The 22956-nt window shown below is 38.3% G+C and overlaps 2 protein-coding genes and 1 long non-coding RNA gene across 4 annotated transcripts; 1 reads left to right on the top strand and 2 right to left on the bottom strand.

Moving 5' to 3' along the window:
* The first annotated feature begins 4843 nt into the window (after nt 1–4843).
* On the top strand, nt 4844–17845 carry LOC115728470. The gene is made up of 3 exons (XR_004013845.2): nt 4844–5064; nt 6394–6401; nt 17825–17845. It is a non-coding gene; the product is annotated as an uncharacterized LOC115728470 (long non-coding RNA).
* LOC115728465 (S-adenosyl-L-methionine-dependent tRNA 4-demethylwyosine synthase) lies at nt 5083–9807 on the bottom strand. The gene is made up of 9 exons (XM_030658794.2): nt 8758–9807; nt 8336–8451; nt 7099–7274; nt 6768–6958; nt 6574–6660; nt 5940–6097; nt 5649–5859; nt 5415–5563; nt 5083–5334 (listed from the first exon to the last, which is right to left on the bottom strand). Exons 1-8 carry the CDS (start codon nt 9625–9627, stop codon nt 5423–5425), a joined length of 1950 nt encoding a protein of 649 aa, XP_030514654.2. The 5' UTR covers nt 9628–9807; the 3' UTR covers nt 5083–5334; nt 5415–5422.
* On the bottom strand, nt 13532–18171 carry LOC115728435 (DUF21 domain-containing protein At1g47330-like). Of its 2 annotated transcripts, XM_030658771.2 has the most exons (12): nt 17855–18169; nt 17424–17500; nt 17216–17299; nt 17015–17128; nt 16786–16872; nt 16398–16537; nt 16230–16317; nt 15163–15236; nt 14797–14987; nt 14231–14496; nt 14035–14081; nt 13532–13866 (listed from the first exon to the last, which is right to left on the bottom strand). In XM_030658771.2, the coding sequence occupies exons 1-12, from the start codon at nt 18030–18032 to the stop codon at nt 13677–13679; spliced, it is 1536 nt and encodes a 511-aa protein (XP_030514631.2). In that variant the 5' UTR covers nt 18033–18169; the 3' UTR covers nt 13532–13676. The 2 variants fall into 2 exon arrangements, with proteins under 2 accessions (XP_030514631.2, XP_048131001.1); XM_048275044.1 differs by lacking the exons at nt 13532–13866; nt 14035–14081; nt 14797–14987 and having other exon boundaries at nt 14392–14496; nt 17855–18171.
* Between the last annotated feature and the right edge of the window lie 4785 nt (nt 18172–22956).

Raw genomic sequence — 22956 nt, 5'->3', positions numbered from 1 at the left:
CCCTAATGACATAGTATGTAATGTCTGTCGAGATAGAAAGTTAACGACTTGCCCTAACGATGTAGCAAGCAGCTAGGAAGTTAAAAGCATTGAGAAAATGTAATGTATATGGAGATAGTCACTAAAAATAAGTGCCCATGTGGTACTCATTCCTTTCAAATTGTATGTTGGATGGATTTACCAATGTGATTGCAAAAATCTGATACAGTAATAATATGTCATCCTTATTGACTCACCACACATGTCTTTAACAAGCATCTCTCTCTCTCCCTCTCAAGTTGCTTACCATTTTAACTAGGATTGTCATCATGAATCCAATTTAACGAGGAAGAAAGAGATTCCTTGTGTTGAGTAAAACAATACTCATCTCAACAAGGAATTGTATACACAAAACGATAAGACGCGCGTCACAAACACAAGGGCCATAGCTCTTCAAGTAGAGCACCTCGTTCACATGTGCGTTGTTTGTGTAATCAAAAGAATTCATCTTATTGAGAAAATTCACGTCTTTCTTGATAAGAGAAGTTATGATTCATCTGATTGACCTCAATATCATTGATCATCTTTCTTAGTAGAGAAAACTATTATGTTGTGCAGTGGAAAAATTGTCCAAAAAGTTAGATCCTAAACATTTTAATTTTAATATCCAACCAATTTTGACAGAAAAATGCTAACGTGGATGGCGGCTGTTTTACGTGGCACCACCGACGCTAACTAAAATTTTTAATAATATTTTAATAATTTTTTGATTTTTTTAAATCTTTCTAACTTTTTTCCCTTTCTTCTTCCTTTTGCTGATGGTGGGCCATCAGCTAGGGCTAGGTGGGCTGACCTTGCCTAGGCGATGGTCGCCCTCACCAGCATAGGCAAGGCTTAGCCAGGTGAGGGCTCCCTTCGCCATCGCTTGTGGCTAGTGGCCGGTCATCGGCAAAAGGGAAAAGAAAGGAAAAAATCAAAATAAAAGAAAAGAATAAAAAAATCATCACATTTTCAATCGTAGAATAGGAGAAAAAATATTAAAGTATTATTAAAATTATTCAAGTCAATGCTGGCCTTGCCATGTTGGACGACCAACATTGATGCCGACAAATTTCCATCAAAATTGATCGGATTAACTCAATTGATCAAGTGTGAAAAGATTTAGGACATAATTGACAAAATTGAAAAATTTAGAATTGAATTGGCAAAAGTGCAATAAATTTAGGACTTTTTGGACAACTCTTCCCCCGGTAGCTCTTCTTCAATCTTTTCAACGAGAGACATTACTCCCATTTCTATTTCCTGTCATAGCAAGTCAAACGGCAGCATTAGTATGGGGAGCAGGTTCCTAACGGAGAAGTCACGATATACACCTTTGTTATCAGGAATACTTAACTTATCATTATATTCACGCCATCATTCTGAACTTCGTGTTACATCTTTTAGAAAACATATCGATCCGACGCATCCTAATTCAATTGATTTGATGACAATTTCTTGTTCGCAACAGGAGATAAAAACTTAAAGCATATCAAACAAGATTATATGTGGTAATTATAGTTTGGTAGATTATATTTGGCAAGCATCTCAAACAAGACTACAATCGAGATGAAATTTTCCGTGAATCGACCCCGATTTGTGATAATTAGTTACCGCATTACATGCGTGATAGCTACGTGCTCTATCTTCCACAATAATTGTATTACTCGTGCTTTGATTTAATCATCTAAAGAATATTCTTAGTCAAATAGATTTGTCAAAACAAAATAGTTTGTAAGTTAAGTTCTCTTGCAATCTGTCCATAACGGTAACTCAATAGAGTTAGCGGCGCAAAGAAGGTCAAAAGGCTAGCAAACACTAGTCGTATTCAAACCGAAGGGCTGATCGACTTTTTCTTTGGAAAAGCAAAAGTGTGGAGAGGGGCAATCGGTGTCAGCGATTTCTCGATTTTATCATAAGAATTCTACAACCGGGACGAGATGTTCGGTTTGAACTATAATTTACTTATCCTATGCTATGGTACAATCAAACCAACACCGTAGATGAAATGGCGATGCCCCATATCATTGGTCTTTGGTCTTTGGCTTTCCGAGACCAAAGACCGACCGAAGGATTCGAACATGTAATGGCGATGCCCCATATCATTTGGGAGTAAGCCTCTATATTGACGGTTGCCTTCTCCAAACTTGAAGATCTCATAAACTTGATATATACGAGGGCCAAAATATGTTGCTTCAGCCCACCATTATGGAGTCATTTAAGAGATTGATTGTGAGTTAAATTCCATAATCCAAATCTACCCAAAGTTCTAAAATCTGAATATTCGATTATCAAACTTTTTCTCAGATCATCATCCGCCTAAAATACTAGTCTAGGCTTAACTAGCAAAGATGATCATCGGCCCCGAGACCCGGCCAGAAGGTGGGGGTTTGAATCATTGTCCAAACGAGCCCATAGTAAAGTCTTCTTATTTAAGGAAAAAACAACAAAAAATTCTAACTATGCCCACATTTTTTGAGACATCAAAAATCTCAAATTTGTACCCGTGTACCACACACTTTTTCTTGTGACATCTAAAACCCCAAAATTTATAACCGTGCGACACACTTATCTCAAATTATTATTATTTTTTTTGTGACATTAAAAACCTTAAAATTTGCAGGCATGTGATACATATCCTAAATTTTGAGATAAATGTGTCATTATTTAGGATTTTTGGCGTCACAAGAAAAAATTTAGGATAAATATGTCATATCTGTACAAATTTAAAGATTTTTGTATCGCAAAAAATGGTTTGGGGCAAATATATGTAGTTTAGGATTTGTGATGACTTTTCTCCTTCTATTTACAAATATTCAAGCCGGGTAGGAGGCGACTCGATTACAACCGGATCGTACCAGCTTCTCTCATTGAACGTGCTTGTCCAAAACTAGTTAAAAGGGCTTGGACATGGGTAGGAGTCGATAAGTTAGGCAAAGTGGGGGGCAGTACACGCGGGGCGACGAGCGCGTGAGACGGGACCCACCCGGGTGCGGACTGGGGAGAATCCAGCGGATGGACCCCACTGCTCACGCTGGGGCGCGTCCACACCCAAAAAAAAAAAAATTACTAGTGGTCAAGTGAAAAACAATGAAAAACCAAAATAACGGAGAAAAATGTCAATAACACCAAAAAAAAAAAAAAAAAAAAAAGACTTATCGTGGGCTGGGCTGACTCTGAATCTGACTCGGAGGTTGACGTCGTGGGACAAAGAGGGCCGTGAATGGTGGGGCCCACTCTAACTCTCCGTGATAGGTTTCCCCTTCGCGTCCGCCCTTTTGCTTTCCGCGACTTTGAGGTCCAGAATTTGTAATTCTAATTTCGGGACCAGCTTCGCTCTATTTACGTTCCAAGTCAGATTGCCGAAGTCAAGAAGCAGCTGAAAGACTACACTGTCAAGCAACGTTTCCTGGTGGCTCGCCATCTCTTTGCATCTCCTGCATTCCGCTAAGGTTTTGCATCTTCAAGCAGCTCATGAAACAGAGACACAAAGCCCTATATCCCAATGATAGAAGTTTCTCTGAATTCAATTTCCCGGGCAAACGGCTGAGAAAAAGCTAAAAGAAAATGCTCCGTATTCACGATGACCTAATAATGCATTCACGACTGAGAACGACAGCCTGAGAAAAGCTAAAAGAAAATACTTCATATAGATGAAAACTTCAGAACAAAAGCAGCCCAATATGAACGAGAAGGTGCTATACAGATTGCAACAAAGGGAATCGGTTCTGGTAGGCGTCTTGGCACATCTACAGATTGCAATCGATCGCTCGGCTAGAACAGAGCGGCCATCACCAAGACCCACAATTTCCACATGATTGTTCATCCCCAAGTCCATACTCTCGCGCCATAAACCAACTCCTACCCGAAATTACTGATTGAAAGACAGCGGAACGCCTAAATTTCGACAAACACGAAACAGGCAATATGAAGAGCAAGAAAATTTCCTCTGTAAGCATCTAACAGCTCACAAGATCGCGTTTCATGATCACCAAGAACAAAACCCAGAAGATGTTTTGCAGTACTTCTTACCTCACGTCTTCTCCAAGAACGAAACGAATTGCTTGATCCCAGAAACAAAGAGCAATATGACAGTGTTAGGCGAGGTGAAGCTACTTGGTTGGGCCAGAAAGATGCGTCGAGCTGCGATTTTGTCAAACTGCAGAAATCGCTTTTTTGAACTGCAGAAATCACCTTTTTTTTGGCTGCGATCGGGTGTGCTGCGTTTGTGTAGAGAGACTTGAGATGAAGAAAGAGGAGTAGAAAGTTGGAAAGCCTAAACTAGGGTTTATATATTTCGGTTCCGGTTCGGTTCCATAGAAAACCGAAAACCGGAATCGGAACCAGCGATTCCTATAAATGCAAAATCGAGAACCGGATCCTTGTTTACCAGAACCGGGAATCGGATCGGGAACCACAAGTTCGGTTCTCCAATTCCCGATTCTACTCTAGATCCATGCTCACCCCTACTATTTAGACTCAAGAAATTCCCAAGCTCTAAGTGAAAAATAAAGGGAGTGTTTCACCTATTTCTTTTTCTTTTCCATCAGGACGCAATTTTTTCCATCAAAAAATAAATCTCTTCGACGATTTCTATCTCAAAAAAATCCAATACCCGTCTAAAGCCAAATAGGCAGGACCAAAAGAACTTTGAAATGAGATCGCTAATACCATTAAGTGTGAAATTCCAGTTTCACACTCCAAAGAGAGAGAAGAGTCGTCAGATATGCATATATAAAAGAAGTAGCCAAGAGAGATTTCACCAAATGGATGAAATAGTTCGATGCTTAGGAATGCAAGATGGAATGTAAGATGGTACAAACACAGTTTAATCCACGGGAAACAAAAGGATCGTCCCAAAACGAGTAAGGATGAAATTGTCCATACAGGGCTATACTCGTACGTGACGCCAATCATCAAATTATACACAGCGGTCAGCCGGTGTTCCAAGGAAAACATTTGTCCAGAACTGAATTTACATGAAGTGTGTGTATCACATCCATTGATCATATGAGAGGCCAATGTGAACCGCACATACGAGTTCGTGTTAAGGTGAGAGAGAGAGAGATGAAAAGAGCTATCCATTAGTAAATTCAGCTTTACTGGTACAAAATTTTGCCCTAAAGAGACTGGGAGATCTACAACCCTAATGGATAAAATGGTATAAAAACTTTGCTCTTATATCCTTCTCGCAAAGAGTTGTACAAAGAATTATCACCTATAAGGCTGGTCAAGATCAATAGGTGAAGTTACTTTGAAAGCCCTGCTCTCGGAAAGTTCCCTGCCGAGCTTGCTGAAGTTTTAGAAACCATTTCGCTGAAAGTGAAAACACAGAAGCACCTGAAGTTAAAAGCCAAGGTACTAAACCCGCAAAAGGAACATATGCATGCGCACACCTGCATGATCACCGGTTCGATTTGTGATGCCTTTCTTTTCTATACCGCAACTGATCCGGATCAAATCCTCCTTCATCAGCTCCATACACAGCCCATGACGGTGTGGCCGCCATGTAATCCCTGCTGTCAAAAGGTTTACCAGAAGCTACCTGCAATTCGAGAGGTTGATAATACTGCACACCGTGTCCCACTCAAACAAATCAAGAGATGCACAAGTATATCCATTTCACCCACCAGTACTTGAAACTTTTCATAGTCTATCCATGTGAACCATTGGCCATCAACTTTGAATTTGTCCGTCTTCGCCAGAAGGACGCAGCACGAGTGTACATGCTCGCAAGCAACTTCATACGCGCCCTTGCTCCTCGAAGCTAAGGCCTCAGAGAAAGCTTTCACATCAGAATGCCAAGGCACATTCTCCATAGTTAACTTTGATGTAGCGGACCTACAACATGTCAGAATGGTCAACAACTCCAAACGCAGAAGTTATTAATTGCAACAACTTATGAGAGGTTGAAAACATACGATCCACAATAAGTGACGCCTTTGATTTCAACAAAATCGGGCTTTCCAATGCTAAAGAGATTAGAATAAGCATCAATGTCCTCGGTATTCCACCCTTTCACAAGTGTCAATCTGTAAACAGTTCGCTGCTGCTTGTCCTTGAGTTCTCGCAAGGAGTCCTGGCAAATAACTCAAAAGTTAGTGAAGACTGATTCCAAAATGAGAACAACTTTGATTTATCAGCACCACTGCACAAGCAAGTTTGGCATATCATTACAAAAATCGCTAAATCAGAATTTCAAGAGAGAGAGAGAGAGAGGAGGTGGGGATGAAAACATGCTTAAATTTCCCAAGATACATGGTACAAAGAAAATACTTATGGAAAGCAACAGGAAGTGCAATTCACAATTGAGCTGCCTCATAGAGAGATGCTTCCGGGAACAGCACAGTAAACCAAAGAAGGGTAGAGTATCAGGCAAGATGGTGCTTTTACATTGGAGATTTTGCCAAAACTTAATACATGTAAATCGATTATTCAAAATAATATTCACTTTCTCTTTTTATGTCCACGTGACTTCGTTAAGAAATGCGCTCAAGTCTCATCCACCAATCACTCATATACTCAATTACTTAAGATGAAAATAAAAGCACATACTATGAACCTTTCCCAGAAGTTCCCGAATAATGGTCTGTCAATTGCCTTCAAGCTTTCCTTTGTTGCCGCATCGACACTCACATATAACTGCATATGTCCAAGAAATATGACTTGTGTCACCTTCAAACTAAGGTCAAGTCCTTTAACGAAAGAAATATTTTAAACCCCACAAATAAGAAAGAAGAGGGGAATACCTGCGTGACAGGCTTCAACATTTTAATCTTCTCAGGGAACTGTGCATTTGTTACTAGAAAAGTAGAAATATGCCTCCTGTGTAGCTCATCCACCAGAGCATTTATCTCTGGATACATGATAGGTTCACCAACAAGAGATAAAGCACAATGCCTAGGGGAGAGACCTTCAGATAAGCGTTCCTGCGTCACGCCTGTAACAATGTCACGACAAATAAAGAGGCTCTTCATATGTACGTCTACGTAGGCAACATATGCTTTACCAGCAAAAGACCAACTTTCCAATAAAAGAAATCACACCGGTAATTAAAAAATTTCAACATATAAACCTCACCAGGAACCCCTTTCATTTGCTTGATCATTTTTGTGTGAAGCTCTATGGCGGTAACAACAATCTCTAAAGGATCATCCATCTTCCATTGCCAGCTCTTTCCCACAGGGTTTGTATGATGCCTCCAGCAGAAGACACATTTGTTTGCACATGCCAAAGAAGGGGTTGCCTCCATGCACCTGTTTCACTTCCACTTTAGAAACATAAACAGCAAATTCTGAATAAAAGAAATCAAAGACACAAAAGATTATGAATTATGAGAACAGATGCATGAGTAGCACTGCAAGGTCAACCTATCAACCCATCTTCTCACTATCAACACAATTAGGATGGCCAATAATATGAAGTATAAAATGATAAGAAAGTGGCCATTATGTTGCTAGCGACAACATAAAAAATGACGATTTTCCATCTACTCCCAAAAGGCTTAGTCCCAAGTGCTCTCGCCTATCTAATTGTGAGCGATGACATGGGTAACTCTGAAGATACAAAGGACGAGATTCAAGACTGGATTACGTGAATACGTCTCTTTTCCTTGTGTGAATTGATCTCCTCAAATCTTCCCGGCAAAGTATGTCATAAGGTTTTCTGGGTTTAATGTCGTCCAAGTCTTAGTTGCCATAATTCTCTCATCGTCATCCCATTCCTTCTGCAAAGGAATTTGGTTTGGAATTCCAGAGAGCCCTCTAACAGTCTAGCTCACTGTAGTTTGCCTTCAATGAAGTACAGGGAAGCATGGCTACCAAAAGTGACATCACCATCTCCTCAAGCAAAGCAGCAACCAGAACTACTTTCTCACTGAGCAGACCCAATAATTACTTAGGTTCTGTTTGTCTCGCAGAAAATGAATGATTTGAAAAACATTTTCCTAAAAACAATCGTTTATATCGCTTGCAAAAATGAATGGACAAAAATATTTTTATTATTCACAAAAAGGTTTAGACATAAATTGTTGTCGATAATGAAAACATTTTCCATTGATTAATTATTTCAAGTGATACAAGTTATCATTTTTCTAAATGATTCAATTCTGCGAAATAAACGGAGCCTTGGTTCTAGTCCAGGTTTCATAGCCTTCTGAGTTCTTAATGTAAAAGTTTACACGCCCCCGAACTTAAAAACATACTACTAGCAGCAGCATAAACTTTGCTCCAACCTTTTCTCTTCATAAAAATTGCATCACTAGTAAAAACATCAATTTAATTCTATAAGATTAGAAAACATAATAAGCAATAATCACCTATGACTCTCAATGCCATAAAAAGAATGCTTGTAGCAACCTCCTCGACCTCTGAGTTGTGATTTGGTCCATCTACAAATTTTCACCCCGCTGTGTGAACCAATAATCTTGTAGCCCTGCAGATTGATGGCATCAAGTTAGCAAAAGAAACGAACCCTATTGTTTGTTCAATAAGTAGCAAAAAAGACACAGATGAACGGCAAATAATAAAGACGTCCTACCACAGAGTTCTACAATGAGTTTACCAATAAAAGACGCATCAAAGTGAAATCATAGAGGTTGTGATGAAGCACCTATATCCATATACAAATAATGCAGAAATGCACTTGCTGAAATTTTAGACAGCCAAGCGAGTGTTATCTCATGCATTCAATTGTCCAGTTCAAGAACAGTTCAAATAGCCTCAATTGCCAATTACGCACCTGCTTCTCCAAGCTAGTTCTTATAACAGGAGTCACCATCTCTCTCGTTCCATTAGCTTTCCCATTGATTTGGGCAGCTGCCCCTGACTTCCTCGACGGCCCCTTACCTGCAATATCTTCAAGATCAACCACCACGGACTCGCCACTACTCTCTCCATCTTCATCGCTCTCAAAACCACCATCACTCTCATTCTCACTCTCTCCCCCAGTGCCAACGCCACTCTCCAATACCACGCCACTGTCCTCACCACCCTTCAATACCGCAATCAACTTCTCACTCCAGATATCGAAAAGGCCATCGACATCACCCTTATCGACATCCCCCAGAGACAAAGGCAAAATTTCTCCCGCACCCAAGGCCCTCATCTTAACCGACAAGTCCTTTGCCACGGCATTGAAATGGGCTCCGTACGCACCGCTCCCAACGCCAAACACCGCGAACCTACACCGCGAGAGAAGCAGGGAGCCCACCCTGAAGTCGGCGGCGCTCTCGGCGAGCCAGTTGGCGAGGAAACGGCCGTTCTCGGGGGGCTTCCCGTCCTCCCAAGTGGAGGCGACTATCAACACGAGGGACTCCTTCGAGAGATCCTCAGGCTCATAGCTCTGCGGGTCGACGAGGTCGAACGGGAGGCCGCTGGAGGCGAGGAGAGAGAAGAGGCGACGAGCTAGGGCTCTGGAACTGCCGGTCTGGGAGACGAAGAAGAGCTTGCCCCTGCGCCGAGAGAGATCGTCGCTGCCGCTATCGCCGTTGGGGTTGAAGGAGACGAGAGGGAGGTCCTTGCGGCGGCGAGATTTGTAGATGAAGTAGAAGGTGGAGGCGGAGAAAAGAGCAAGGAGAGTTATGCGAGCGGAGAGCGAAGAAGGGTACATGACGATGGCTATGGCAGAGCGACTGAGCGAGCATCCAGGGTTTCAGCGAGAATCTAGAGCGACTGCGTGAATCCAAGAAATGAATCAGAGCATTCTTGGGTACTTCTCGCAGCGGTGGAGAAAGAAGAAGAAGAAGAGAGGAGAAGGAAGTGGCCGCGGGTTTAGAAGTAGCATTGGTCGTTGTGGGCTTCTTTTTGTGTTTTCACTCTTTTTTTTTATTATTTAATTTTTTTTTTCCAAAGGTTTTTTATTAAACAAGGAACGGGGCACTTTTGTCTTTACATTTGGATTGTTTTTTTTTTCTTTCTTGTTTGCTTTTTTCTCCCCTCGCCAAGCTGCTAAAAAAAATAAAGTGAAAAAATTTCAATTAAGGGCTCAAAATCCCTTAATTCTTTTAAATAAGAGTCTAAAATAATTTTTATTTTAAATAAAAATTTAAAATACCTCTTTATTTCAAACAAATGTCTAAAGTGATTATGTATATTTTAAATAAGGGCCTCTCCTCGCCAATGAAGAAGAAGAAAAAGGCAAATAGAAAAAAATGATTTCAACCACAAAATCAAATGCATATTGATCAAAATTTAATTTTAATTTAATTTTTTAACTAAATTAAATTAAAAAATAAAAAAATTTCAATTAAAAACACAACTTTTAAAAAAAAAAGGAATCTTTATTTTAAATAAAGATTTGGAGTGTCTTTTTTATTTCAAACAAAGTCTAAAGTGATTATGCATATTTTAAAGGCTCCCCACCAATCGGTGGGGCTAAATATTCCAACCGATCAAAGGCATATTGATCAAAATATAATTTTAATATAATTTTTTTACCTAAATTAAATTAAAAAATAAAAAAAAAGTTCAAATACAAAAAAAAAAATAGGGGGGGGGGTCTCCAACACCTCGGCACATTTTAGGGGGGGCGGGGGTCGCGGACCACCACCAAGGTGCTGGCAACCTCGACGAGTACCTTCGCTACCCCATCGGTGGTGGGGCAGTGTCCATAGGTGGGAGGGGCTCATGCTTGTGTGCTTTTTTTGGTTTTTTTTTATTTTTAGAAAAAGATAAGAGGAATAAATAAAGAAAAAAATTCAAAAAAAGAGAGTAAATGATGAAAATACCCCTAATTAATTGGTGAGAGGCCCTTTTTTAAGATTGATATGGCCATTGCATGCCTTTATTTAAAATAATATCAACTTCATACACTTATTTGAAATAAAATCCACTTTTAACCATTATTTGAGAAAATAAGAGCACTTCGAATCTTAATTTGAATTTTCCCTTAAAAAATACCAATTGGGCTTGAATTTGCAAAAAGGAAAATAAAATTAATAAATTATGATAACCTCTTGCCGTGGGATATAGTCGGATAGAATTTGTCTTATCCATTGCTCAAGCCACCCCTCTCCACCATGCCCCATTTGCCTCTCCGGCAACGGCGAGCAGCTTCTTCGGTGGAGGCGAGGCTGCCGATGGTGGTCTTGTGTTGGGTCCATTCAAACTCTGTAGAGTTATCGTTTGTGATCTCTAGTGGTTCTCTAGTATGACCCCCTCGCAGCCTTTGTTGTTCTCATCTTGACAGTCTCTTCCTCTGTCTCGAGCAACCTTTGGCTTGCCATATCCAGTTGCTCGACCTAAGTCGTCTGCTTTGCCCCTCTCTTGTCCGTTGAGTTTCTCATCCCTCTAGCCCAGATCTCGTAGGTCTCTATTGATCATCAGGGGGATGACTCTCTATTAGCAAGTTCTGTTGCTACCATCCTTTGTTGGGAGCTGTCCTTTTTCATTGTTCTGTCTTCCTTCTCTGTCACTTACTTGCTAGTTCATCTTTTCTTTTTCCAGCACTGGTTTTCATCAAAGATTTTGTCGTCTCTCTGATGCTGTTGGTTTCTGCTTTTGTCTTGTGCTTTTTTTTTTTTTTTTTTGTCTTTTTGTAATCTTGGACAAAAGGTCAAAAAAATAATAAGGATTTTCGATAGACACACATAAATGCTCCGATATCAGTTGCTCATCTTTGGCAACGTCTCCAATTTTGGTCATGTGAAATCTCAACAAGCCAATAGACGCATACATTAATATTGTTTTTATGCTACTTATTCTACTATGTCTTAGAATTGCAACAACTCCCAACAACCGTCCCTTTGAGCTTCGACCTAACGAGCAGCCAAAGATTCATCATGTCGACTCCGGAAAAGAGCTTTCGGATGGTACAAGTCAATAATTATTATATTAATATCTAGTTTCTATCAAATAATGGACATGATATGATATAAAGATACCAAATAAAAGGTAGAATATGATCAAATCCCTGAATTTCTTATTCTATCTTTATCTAGTTTTTTCTTGACTAAAAATCCGGACTACCAAATGTAACCTTAGGGAGCGCATGATAACACTTCTAGATCTAGAGTAGAATTTCTGCTCTAGCGCTTTTAAGAACATAAATCATTTAGTAATACAACTTCCGAAGAAGAAATTCGCTTGGTTAAGCAATTTCATTTTCTACTTTTAGCGCATTTTTTTGCTTCAAAAGTAGTTTTAGAGCCAGTTGAAGAAGTAAAAAATTAAGTAAAAATTAACTTTTGACGAGAAATTGATTTCTAGAGCAGAAATGTTGCCATGCATGTCCTAAGCTTTTAGCTTATTGATTTGTCAAATGTTAGTTTTTGTCTCTTATTGGAATTTAATTCAAGAAAATCGACAAACCAAAATTATATTATGGTTTTATCTCAAATTGAGTTTAAACTTGAGAAAAGTTAGAGAATACATTACCAATTATATTCTACATCTCCCAATTTCTATAATTTATTGACATTGAGTTTTAATGTGAGAAAATGGATAAAGAGAGAGGAAGTGTATCAAAACTTCATATTTAATTGAGTTTATACTTGAAAAGATTATAAATTAGTGATTGTATTTAAAATTGTTGTGATCATGATTTCCTAAAGGAATTTGCAGAGGGCAGGAATTTCGAGCTAATTACAAAATCGGGACTCGGCCCTAGGTTTCTTGAAGCCCTCTCTGCCTGCCTGCCTCTATGGGGCTCTCTCTTTCCCTGGAGTATTCTCTTTCCCTAAAAGCTACATCAGGGAAAACTTCTGTTTCCTACCGTTACCTTCCCAATTTACGCCTTACCTTAACACTATCGGATTGCTCTCCACGCTTCCCACCGATCAAAGAGCCTATGAGTCACCGATCGGTGACTCATTTTTCAACAGGCACGCGATAAGAGTCTTAATAATCTCCTCCCATTGCTTGGAAGCTTACGACTTCATGTTTAATTGATTATTTTTTAATCCAATTTGTACAAGCACCTTCCAACTCTTTTTCAAATTCGATAAATAATGATTGATCGGATATTTCATTATAATTTTATAATTTAAAGAATCATTTCCTATTTGATCCCTTTTTGCGATTGGATCTATTCATTAAAAAAAAAATCAATTCTATATATTTCTTATATACCCATAGGTGCTCTATTGAATGACCGCCTCCATTATGTTGTTGCTAACAATTGCATATGCATCCATGAGGTCATCTTCTACATATTGCATCACATATTAGAATTATGCTATTGACTCCATGCTAGTTTTTCTTTACATATTTGGAATTGGGACGTTGCAGTGAATAAAAGAGGAGAAAATAGCAAATAAAAGGCATCCACCCATACATTTAACAAGTATGTCATGTCTCCACTTAACCTAGTCCGGCTATGAAAATGTCGTACCATCTTTCATGAGATCACAAGTTCGAGTCATGTCATGAGCATTGAATATATGGCACCCCATACAAAGAAGTTTCCCAACTTTTAGCACCCCGATAGCTATAATCAAATCAAACCTTCCGTACGAGATGGCAACACCTAGACTGCCTCCCCACCCTTTAAGAAAAGCAAGTATGCTCATGTTGCCTTTGTACTAATACTGCAATGCCACCACACTAGTGACCATTCTCATGCTGTCACCGACATTTACTAATTTAGATACATTATTAGCACTTTTCCAACTTCTTACTTCTCATCTACGTTTAAATACAGTTTAATGAGACTTGCTAATACTAGCTCGTAGTTGGTGAACCGGTTAAGGAATTACTGGTTGATACTGAGAACGTTGGCGTAGATCCTGCAACTGCTAAGCGAGGAGAGACTGCAGAAGGCGTGCTCGTCGTAGAAGACTCCAAAGGAGAAGCATTCACTGAACTTGAATTCGGAGCCTTTTCTGGAATAGCATGCATATTTACTTTAATCCTGCAACACCCACCATATATTAGTTCCTTGACAGACCATTGGAGATAGATAAAATAATTAAGCCCAAGATATTGATAATTTGTCGCATTTTGTAGCAAACAACTGCTGTTTGCCCTGCTTGATAAAGATAAAGAGAAATCTCCGTGAAATGTAAGAGATTAAACTTACTTGTTGTGGATATTGACATACTCATCAGTCTCATCCAGTATCTCCTCCTGAAATAAATAGAAGACCCGAATGGTCATCAATGGCATTAAAACTCAAGAAACAAAAGAAAAAATCTGATACAACTGAAGCTGCATATTATAAACCCTGCTGTTTCACTATACTTCACGATATAGCTTTCTAGCGAATTAGACCGTACCTGAAGAAGCTCTTCGATGACATCTTCCATAGAAATAATGCCAACAACCTCTTCATTTGGGGGGAACTCCGGGATAGGGGAATTCTCAATATCCATAATACAGAAAGAGCAACCTCTATGCCTTTTCTTAAAAGCAGGAGTGGCAGGTGGACTCTGTTTAGTTGCCCGACTTTCCTCGGTCTTTGTAGCTGCCCTTCCAGTATCATCAAACCCAAGTTTAACCCGTGGATTATTTGCAGTGCCAGTAGGGGTGACGTCATTCTCATCTAATTATCACCCAAGCAGAGCAATTATGCTATGTTCGTGAAATCCCATAGAATATATTCCTCACAGGATGTCAAACTAGACAAGCAGCAGTCTATCCCATCAACAAAATTTAGGACATAGAAACTTCAATGTACGAATATAGATGATTGTGAGAAATTAACAATCCAGTGTAAGCTTCATGAAAAAGGCCTCTATGTTATAACACAGCCACAAAGTATGCAAAAATCAAGGTTGAGCTCCAGAAAAGAGAACCGAAACATTTGCATGATGAAACTTCCAGAATCTTTGTACATCCTCACCTTTTCTTGATGGTGCCTCAGGTTTTTTATTTTTCTTCTTAAACCTATCCCTGAACTCAAGATTTTCACCCTCCTTACTTTCCTTTGCCAACTCCTTTTTCCTGGTTATATCCTTGTACACAACAGCAATGTGGCTATGACCCTTCTGAAATTTATTCAAAATATCATATAGCGGCATGTCTTCTGAAACCCTGTATGCATGACAGAGGGAAAAAAAAAAAAAAACGATGATGTCCACGTCAATTCTAAAACAAGCATGGTTCTCGCAAACCCATATTTTTAAAGCCATGATCAGCATTTTTTCAAATATTAATATGTCTTACTCCTTATCACAAACCCATAAACAAAGGAAATGCATTTTTGTACCGAGGAATTTTCCTGATCATCATTTTCCTCAGAGGAACTGAGTCATCAGGATCCACAGCTAAGAGATTTTTAACCTGCAAAGTTTCTGTGTTACAATTCCGTGGGGAAAAGGATCAAAGTCAACATGGAAAGGAGGACAGGTATGCCATAGTTCTTCCACGTGAAAAACATCCCGTAACGACGAAAATCAGAATGATAAAAGCAGTACACACAGCTTTGATGTATGAAAAGCTATTTCACAGAAGTAAAGAGCAACTCAGATATGAAGGATGAAGTTCGAAAACATGTCAAGTAATTGTGAACACAATATACTTTGTCCACAATGGTCAGGATGTCATTTCTTATAGTGCAGCAGCAAGATTTGACCAAATTCATGCTCGATTTAATAACCTGAGTTTCTTTCCAAACTCCGACTAACAATTAGAATGACGAAGAAATGCCATAATGTTCTGGTTGAATAACACAGCCAGAGTATCATTATCATATCATCTACGAACACACAAGGATGCAACACCTTCATAAATATAAACTAAGGGCATAAACACAAGACAAATACATCGACAAGAGACATTCCAGTAAATTGAACCCAGGACTCCTATGTCAGTGTAAAGTGATCTTACATTTGCAGAAGGCTCACATCACTTTCAGAAGACAATACATAACTGCAATGTACAAGCAAAACTATAAAATGATGCACCTCCAGCAGTGTCCATAACACTGACAGAACAGAAAAACCACATGCTTGCAAGCTAGGAACCCATCTAGCTCTTCTGACAGTGTTATGTGAGAATCTTATAAAATACTGACAAAGCATTCTCAAGCTCTAAATAACATGAATACCAAGATGTTACCTTGAAAAGAATCAAAACTGCATATCACTCTTCTTGATTACAGAGAATTTTATGTTAAACACAACAAGATACAAACATCCAAATATAGTTCCTTGCTCTTCATGCCCTCAATATGTTTTCAACTTCCCACATCAATACAACACAAACAAAATGTAACTGTACTCAATGGCAGGGGAAAAAAACAACCAGAACATACTTCCTGTGAAGAAATTTTACCAAAATAAGGCCAATTATATTTGCTGGAACACCTGAATAAACTGGCACTCTACTGTGCCCCATGGTTATGATTGCATTCAACACGTCCCTGTATTGAATGAACAAAGGGTAGTTAGCATATAACTAATGCTTATTGAACAAGATAAAAAGAATAAACAAGAAACCCACAAATTAAGAGTTGAATCCAGATCAAGAGAAAATGCCTTCGAAATAGGAGTCATTGCATTTTTTGCTGTCTTTTCTGTCAATTGTAGTGCTCCGGCAATGATTGTAGTCTCATCGTGGGTTAAGTCCCCACCCTTTCCAGCCTGAGCATGGACAAGAAGATACATGACTCATGTAATCGGAAAAACATGAAACTGAACAAGTCAAAAGTCTTCGACCCAAAAAAAAAAAAAAAAAAAAAGAGACAATTCACAAGTCAAACAATCATGTCTTATCACAAAAAGATTAACTAGCAAAAGTATGCACACTACATTTTTCAAACTGAATGAGTAGATGAATAGCTCTAGATAAAGATAAGTCAAGTCATTTAGAAAATGCTAGCATTTAGTACCTCATTGCCATGGAAATCAACAAAGGTCTTCAGCTCTGCTCTCCTTAAAAGGACAGCGTGGCCCTTGCCCAACATCCAATCTAAAACCTGTAACCCATGTATGATAAAGAAACAACTCAGAAGCATATTACATTAAATTATTCAGTCTCAGTTGCCTAATTTGACAACCAAACCCTAAAGTGCATATTTACGATGCCTGCATTCAGTCCTTGCCCTTTCTCAATCATACCTTACTAATTGGATAAGTTATGGGGAAGAACAGCATAACAAGAACACGGACAAACGGTGCCATAATCGCACCAACTTTCAATCCATAGCGAGTACAGACCGCTTGTGGCAATATCTGCAGTTGAGAAAATGATATTAACTCATATACTAAAGAGGCCTCAAGACTCTTTTAAGTCAAATCAAAGATCTCATAGTTGCATACCTCTCCAAACATGAGGATCAGAGTCACGGATATCAGAACAGCTGCCCAAGGAGGCAACAGTTTATCCAAGAATATAGGAAGAGTCTACATCACAAAGAGAAAGTGTTTATTATCCCAGCAAGCAATCACCCGACAGAAACAGCCCTCAAACTTTAATATCTCTTTTTTTGCCACTTCCGGCAAGAAGAAGAAGAACCACGGCCAGTACCTCCATAGCCAAAGAATTGCCAACCAGAAGAGTACACAGTAGAAGATGTTGATTCTTCACCACCGGGAAAATCTTAGCTGATGACAGAAAAAAGCAAGAAAAATTCGATAATATGACTACTAGATAAAACAAGGAGTTAAGCTCAAAAATTGAAATTCAGCAAGTTAAACCGATACATCGCGCTAACTATGTAGATATATAAAAGGGCAATCGCGTCGAATCACTTGCCAGCAATCCGCCGTATCATCTAATCAGCTCGCGAAATAAACTCCCGAGCCGACTTATTACATCAAAACGAACACGAATTAGACACTGCGAACGGCAAAAATTCTAAGCATATGCATCGCTAATTCTCAAGCCAAATCTAATTTAAGCAACAAAGACGACGACCCGATCCACAGAGAGAGAGAGAGAGAGAGAGAGAGAGTTACAGGCGTGGACACGGTCCTGAGGGCGACCGGACTTCATGAGGACTTCGAGGTCGACGAGGCCGAGGGACATTAGGCCAAGGGTGAGACCCGCCATGAGCCCCGCGAAGCTCACCAGCCCTATTATCACCATCACGTACAGCCAGAACCGAGAAGAAGAGGGCGACATGCCCGGCTCCATCTCTCTCTCTCTCTCTCTGCGAGCCCTGTGCAGAAGAAGAGGAAGACGAAGGAGGAGGAGAGTCGGAATTTGCAATCGCACCGATGGAGGCTCTCTGTTTTTAGGTGCGTCCACGTCTTTGCATTTTTTCCAATGTAGTTGTGAGAATATATCCTGGCATATTATTCCGAGCACATGGTTCCCATCGCGTTCCATTTCATTTTTTTAGTGTTCTTCCTCCGGTTTTGATAGAGTTGCAATATTAACGTGAAAATACTTAACGCATCTTATAAATAAATCAATGCAAAAATACATAAAAATAAATTAAAAATAATAAAATATACAAAAAATTTTATGCAATTCTGTTTCAGTGTCCATACCTATATGCAGCCAATAATAAATAATTCATTAATAATCAGAAAATCCAAAGTTGCTATTTATATATTTTTATTTTTATATATTTATATTTATTTTTGTATAATTATTTTTTTCAATCGATTTTACTTTTATTTTATTTATTTTTAATTTTATTGGCCGTTCATCTTAATTAATTTGAAATAAAAGTGGTGTTGATATCGAAACAACTCAAAAATTCACTTTACACTAACCGCAGTTCGCCCGTTTGCATAAATTTCTTCGGACAGCTTTTAAGTTTTAAGGACTTCTCCACCAGGTGACGGTTCTTTTTATATATTTATATCTATTTTTATATATTTATTTTTTTCAATCGATTTTATTTTTATTTTATTTATTTTTAAGTTTATTGGCCGTCCATCTTGATTAATTTGAAATGAAAGTGATGTTGATATCGAAATAAATTCACTTTGCACTAACCGCGGTCCACCCGTCTGCACAAATTTCTTTGGACAACTTTTAAGTTTTAAGGACTTCTCCACCGGGCGACGACCCTTTTTTATATATTTATATCTATTTTTATATAATTTTTTTTTCAATCGATTTTATTTTTATTTTATTTATTTTTAAGTTTATTGGCCGTCCATCTTAATTAATTTGAAATGAAAGTGATGTTGATATCGAAACAACTCAAAAATTCACTTTGCACTAACCGTGGTCCGCCCGCTCGCACAAATTCCTTTGGATAGCATTTAAGTTTTAAGGACTTCTCCACCGGGCAGCGGCCCTTTTTATATATTTATATCTATTTTTATACAGTTATTTTTTTATCAATCGATTTTACTTTTATTTTATTTATTTTTAAGTTTGTTGGCCGTCCATCTTAATTAATTTGAAATGAAAGTGATGTTGATATCGAAACAACTCAAAAATTCAATTTGCACTAACTACGGTCCGCCCATCTGCACAAATTTCTTCGGACATCTTTTAAGTTTTAAGGACTTCTCCACCAGGCGGCGGCCCTTTTTATATATTTATATCTATTTTTATACAATTATTATTTTTCAATCGATTTTACTTTTATTTTATTTATTTTTAAGTTTATTGGCTACACATCTTAATTAATTTGAAATGAAAGTGATGTTGATTTCGAAACAACTCAAAAATTCACTTTGCACTAATCGCGGTCCGCCCGCCCGCACAAATTTTTTTTATATCTTATTTATATATTTTTCATCGGATTTAGCTTTTATTAGTTTTAAGGTACTTCCTCCATCTTAGAAAGAAAGCGGTGACTAATCTCTTTTTCCCTCCAAAATTTTTTTTTTTTTTTTTTTTTTTTTGGTTCTCCAAGGGGGCGGCCCTTTTTATATATTTATATCTATTTTTTATATAATTTTTTTTTCAATCGATTTTACTTTTATTTTATTTATTTTTAAGTTTATAGGCCGTCCATCTTAATTAATTTGAAATGAAAGTGATGTTGATATCGAAACAACTCAAAAATTCACTTTGCACTAACCGCGGTCCGCCCGTTTGCACAAATTTCTTCGGACAGCTTTTAAGTTTTAAGGACTTCTCCACCGGGCGGCAGCTCTTTTTAACTTGTGCGGCTTGTCATCTCCGACACGAAAACTTATTATCTCCTTTTTGCAGCAGCTACTACTACTAGAAGTCAAAGGAGTTTATCGTTTGTTGACCGACCGATCACAAACAAAGCAGAGACGTCGACTGCACGGGTCCACAATAAAATGAATTCTTTTGTCTGCGATAAGAAATCTTGGATATTATCTCCGAGAAACAAACCTTTGCTATCATGTAAAAAAAAATTAAAAAAAAAAAAGCAAAAACCTGCACGTGCATATCTTGGATAAATATGATTTTGTTGCTTTTGGGGAGTGTGAAAATCATAGGATACGCTTGATGACATTTCTAAAGTAAAATTTTCACACCAAAAGTTCCTGTGAAACGGAAATTTACTTAATTACGTAACTTTATTTTTTTATTTATGAAACGTTCTTTTGCTCTAAAATTCTTTTACTTCTTTTCAAAAATAAAAAAAGTTAATTTTTTGTAAAAAATTAATTTTTAGAGCAAAAGTGTTGCCATGCACATCTTATCTTGCAAAGCACATCTTATCTTGCAAAGAGAAGAGTCTAATTCCACCCGTCTGCATTCTAAGTGGCATATTTGAAGTAACACTTAAAAAACAGTTTGTTATCATGTGTTTACATAGATAAAGGGGGATAGATGGCGTTGTAACACGAAAACTAAAAAATATTTACATTGTACTTTTTTTTTTAAACAAGAAGATTTCAGAAGTTGCAAAAAATAAAAAATAAAGAAACTACCGGGTCTTTCCCTTAAAAATCGGAAAAAAAAGACAAATATTAAGCCCCATATATTATGAAACTAGGTAAAATAATAAGAAAGCTGAAATGTGCGAGTTGCAAAATTTACAAGAGGAGGCGTGTATTGACTGAATTTTATTTCTAATAGTTTTTTTTTGCTTAATCTAGATTTTTTAGTGCTCCCAATTTTACTCTTTTTCAACTCAAAATATTTGAAACTTTCATAGAAAACAAATGTTGACAAGGAGATTTCCACGTACTTTTTTTTTTTTTTTACAATGTTTTGATCATTGAATGATACTTTAAATTTTCGATAATAAAACACGGCTGCGCTTTTATAACAAGTTTCAAGACTTCCGATACACTTATCCCTATTTAACAAAAAAGCTGGAAAAGGGTATCACAACTAGACTTGATTAGAAAAACTTCTAAGCTGGATTAACCGATGTGCCGAGCCTAAGCAAGGGCTTTGAGGTCCATCACGCCCACAAATTTATCCGAATAATCAATGAATCACATTTCATTAATGATTTTGCTTTGGCATTTAGAAATTCATAAAATACTAATAGTATAGAATAAGCCTAAATTTCTAAAGCAGCATTACATACTTATTTGATTGTTTAGCTGAAATTCCAAAGAATATATCGTAAAAAAAAAAAAAAAAAGGGGCCCACTAGTCAGGTTTGGGCACTTGCCATTGCCAGTTGCCGCTATCCGCAAGTCTGGGCGTGGGCCAGTCTGGAAAGGATGACCAAAGGTTCCGCCCAAGCAGGCCCGATCCGAGCTCTTCCAAACCCGCTCCCCGAAAAAAAATAAAAATAAAATAATTTCTTTTTGATTTTGCTAAGATAATAAAAGAATTTCTCATAATCAAACTATTTTTCTCTTCTTCCTTCGGCGATTGAAATTCAAATTACATGTCACAACCACAACGGTAATATTATCGCTCCTCCGCAACCCCTCCGTTGCTCTCCCGCCACCGCCTCCTCTGGCTCAGCCTCTCTCCCCTCGCGCCGCCGCGGCGGCTCCCGTCCTCTGCACCTCGTCCCGATCGGAGGAAGCTCAGGTCTGCTGCGCTGTCCGGAGCTCTCTCGTTCAGCCTTCTGTTCTCGCCTCCGTCGATCCTAACAGAGTCTTCTCTGGCATGGGCGACGAAGTCCGAACCGCCGGTGGAGTAGTGTCGCGGAGAGGAGAAAGAGGATGGGGCGGGTGCTGTGCCCTAGAGAGTGGCGAATGAGAGATAATCGTGGAGGAAGCTTGGCATATCGTCAATGAAAGCTTCCTGGGTACCGGTAGCCGTCGCTGGTCGCCTGAACCGTGGCAGGCAATCTCTCTCTCTCTCTCTCTCTCAGTGCTAATTTTTCATTGGTATTTTGGTTTTCCTTTTCCCTCTGAAATTTTTGCTTTAAGTGGAGTGGATTAATGAGCCGTTCTGTTTGCTCTATTTGCAGCGGAAGAAGGAAGACATACTGAGTACTTCAATCCCGACAAGATCAAAGGCTTAAGAATTGATAAGACGACTGTTGGCGGGTTCTGGTGATCCTTACACCCGATTTCTCTCTCCTGATGAGGTGAGTAGCTCCCTTTTTGCCCTTATATATTTTGTCTTTAACTTATGTTTGTGGATATGGTAAGTTAATAATGTGATGGAGGAGTCTGACACTCCTAGTCTGTTTGCATTTCATAAACTTTTGACCCTCTAATATAATTTGCATTAAAAAAAAAAAAAAAAAATAAAAAAATTTTAAAAAAATTAATTTTGGGGGGGGAAAAAAAAAAAATTAAGAAAAGGGGGAAAAGGGGGAGGAAAGTAAAAAAAAAAAAAAATTGAAGAGGGGAGAGGGAGGGGAAAAAAAAAAAAGAAAAATTAAAAAAATTATAAAAAAAAAAAAAAAAATTAATAAAAAAATATTTTTCTTTTATTGTGTGTACTTGAGTTACAAACATCGGTGAACTTGCATTACATTCTTTTTTCTGGCGAATGTACTGGCATTACATTTACATACTTAAATTTCCACTTTCCATAGAATATCCAGATCAATGACAATTTATGCAGATAAGAAGGAAAATCTTAAGAAGTAATGCAGAACTCCGTCCTCGTTCGACCTCATCTTTGTAACATTATTTAATAATTGTTGCTGGGTCTATTATTGTCCTCTATACAGTGACTACCTAATCGGCAGTAGTACATGCATGAATGTCGGTAGAACTCTTTGTTAGTCTATCCTATCCACCACAAT

This window comes from Rhodamnia argentea, chromosome 2 (assembly GCF_020921035.1).
Source record: "Rhodamnia argentea isolate NSW1041297 chromosome 2, ASM2092103v1, whole genome shotgun sequence".
NCBI lineage: Eukaryota > Viridiplantae > Streptophyta > Magnoliopsida > Myrtales > Myrtaceae > Rhodamnia > Rhodamnia argentea.
Note: the sequence above shows the minus strand (reverse complement) of the source record. Positions and strands in the feature narration are given on the sequence as shown.

Bases quoted from the DNA above. Each gene is read 5' to 3' on its own strand.
- LOC115728465 (XM_030658794.2), bottom strand. From the start codon at position 9,627: ATGTACCCTTCTTCGCTCTCCGCTCGCATAACTCTCCTTGCTCTTTTC. The intron at 7,275-8,335 runs GTGATTATTGCT...GAAGTGAAACAG, and splicing joins TATGGCATTGAGAGTCATAG to GTGCATGGAGGCAACCCCTT. The intron at 6,098-6,573 runs GTATGTGCTTTT...GTTATTTGCCAG, and splicing joins ACTTCTGGGAAAGGTTCATA to GACTCCTTGCGAGAACTCAA.
- LOC115728435 (XM_030658771.2), bottom strand. From the start codon at position 18,032: ATGGAGCCGGGCATGTCGCCCTCTTCTTCTCGGTTCTGGCTGTACGTG. The intron at 16,318-16,397 runs GTGGGTTTCTTG...CATTCAATACAG, and splicing joins CTGGATTCAACTCTTAATTT to GGACGTGTTGAATGCAATCA. The intron at 14,497-14,796 runs GTGAGGATGTAC...GGTGATAATTAG, and splicing joins TGAGGCACCATCAAGAAAAG to ATGAGAATGACGTCACCCCT.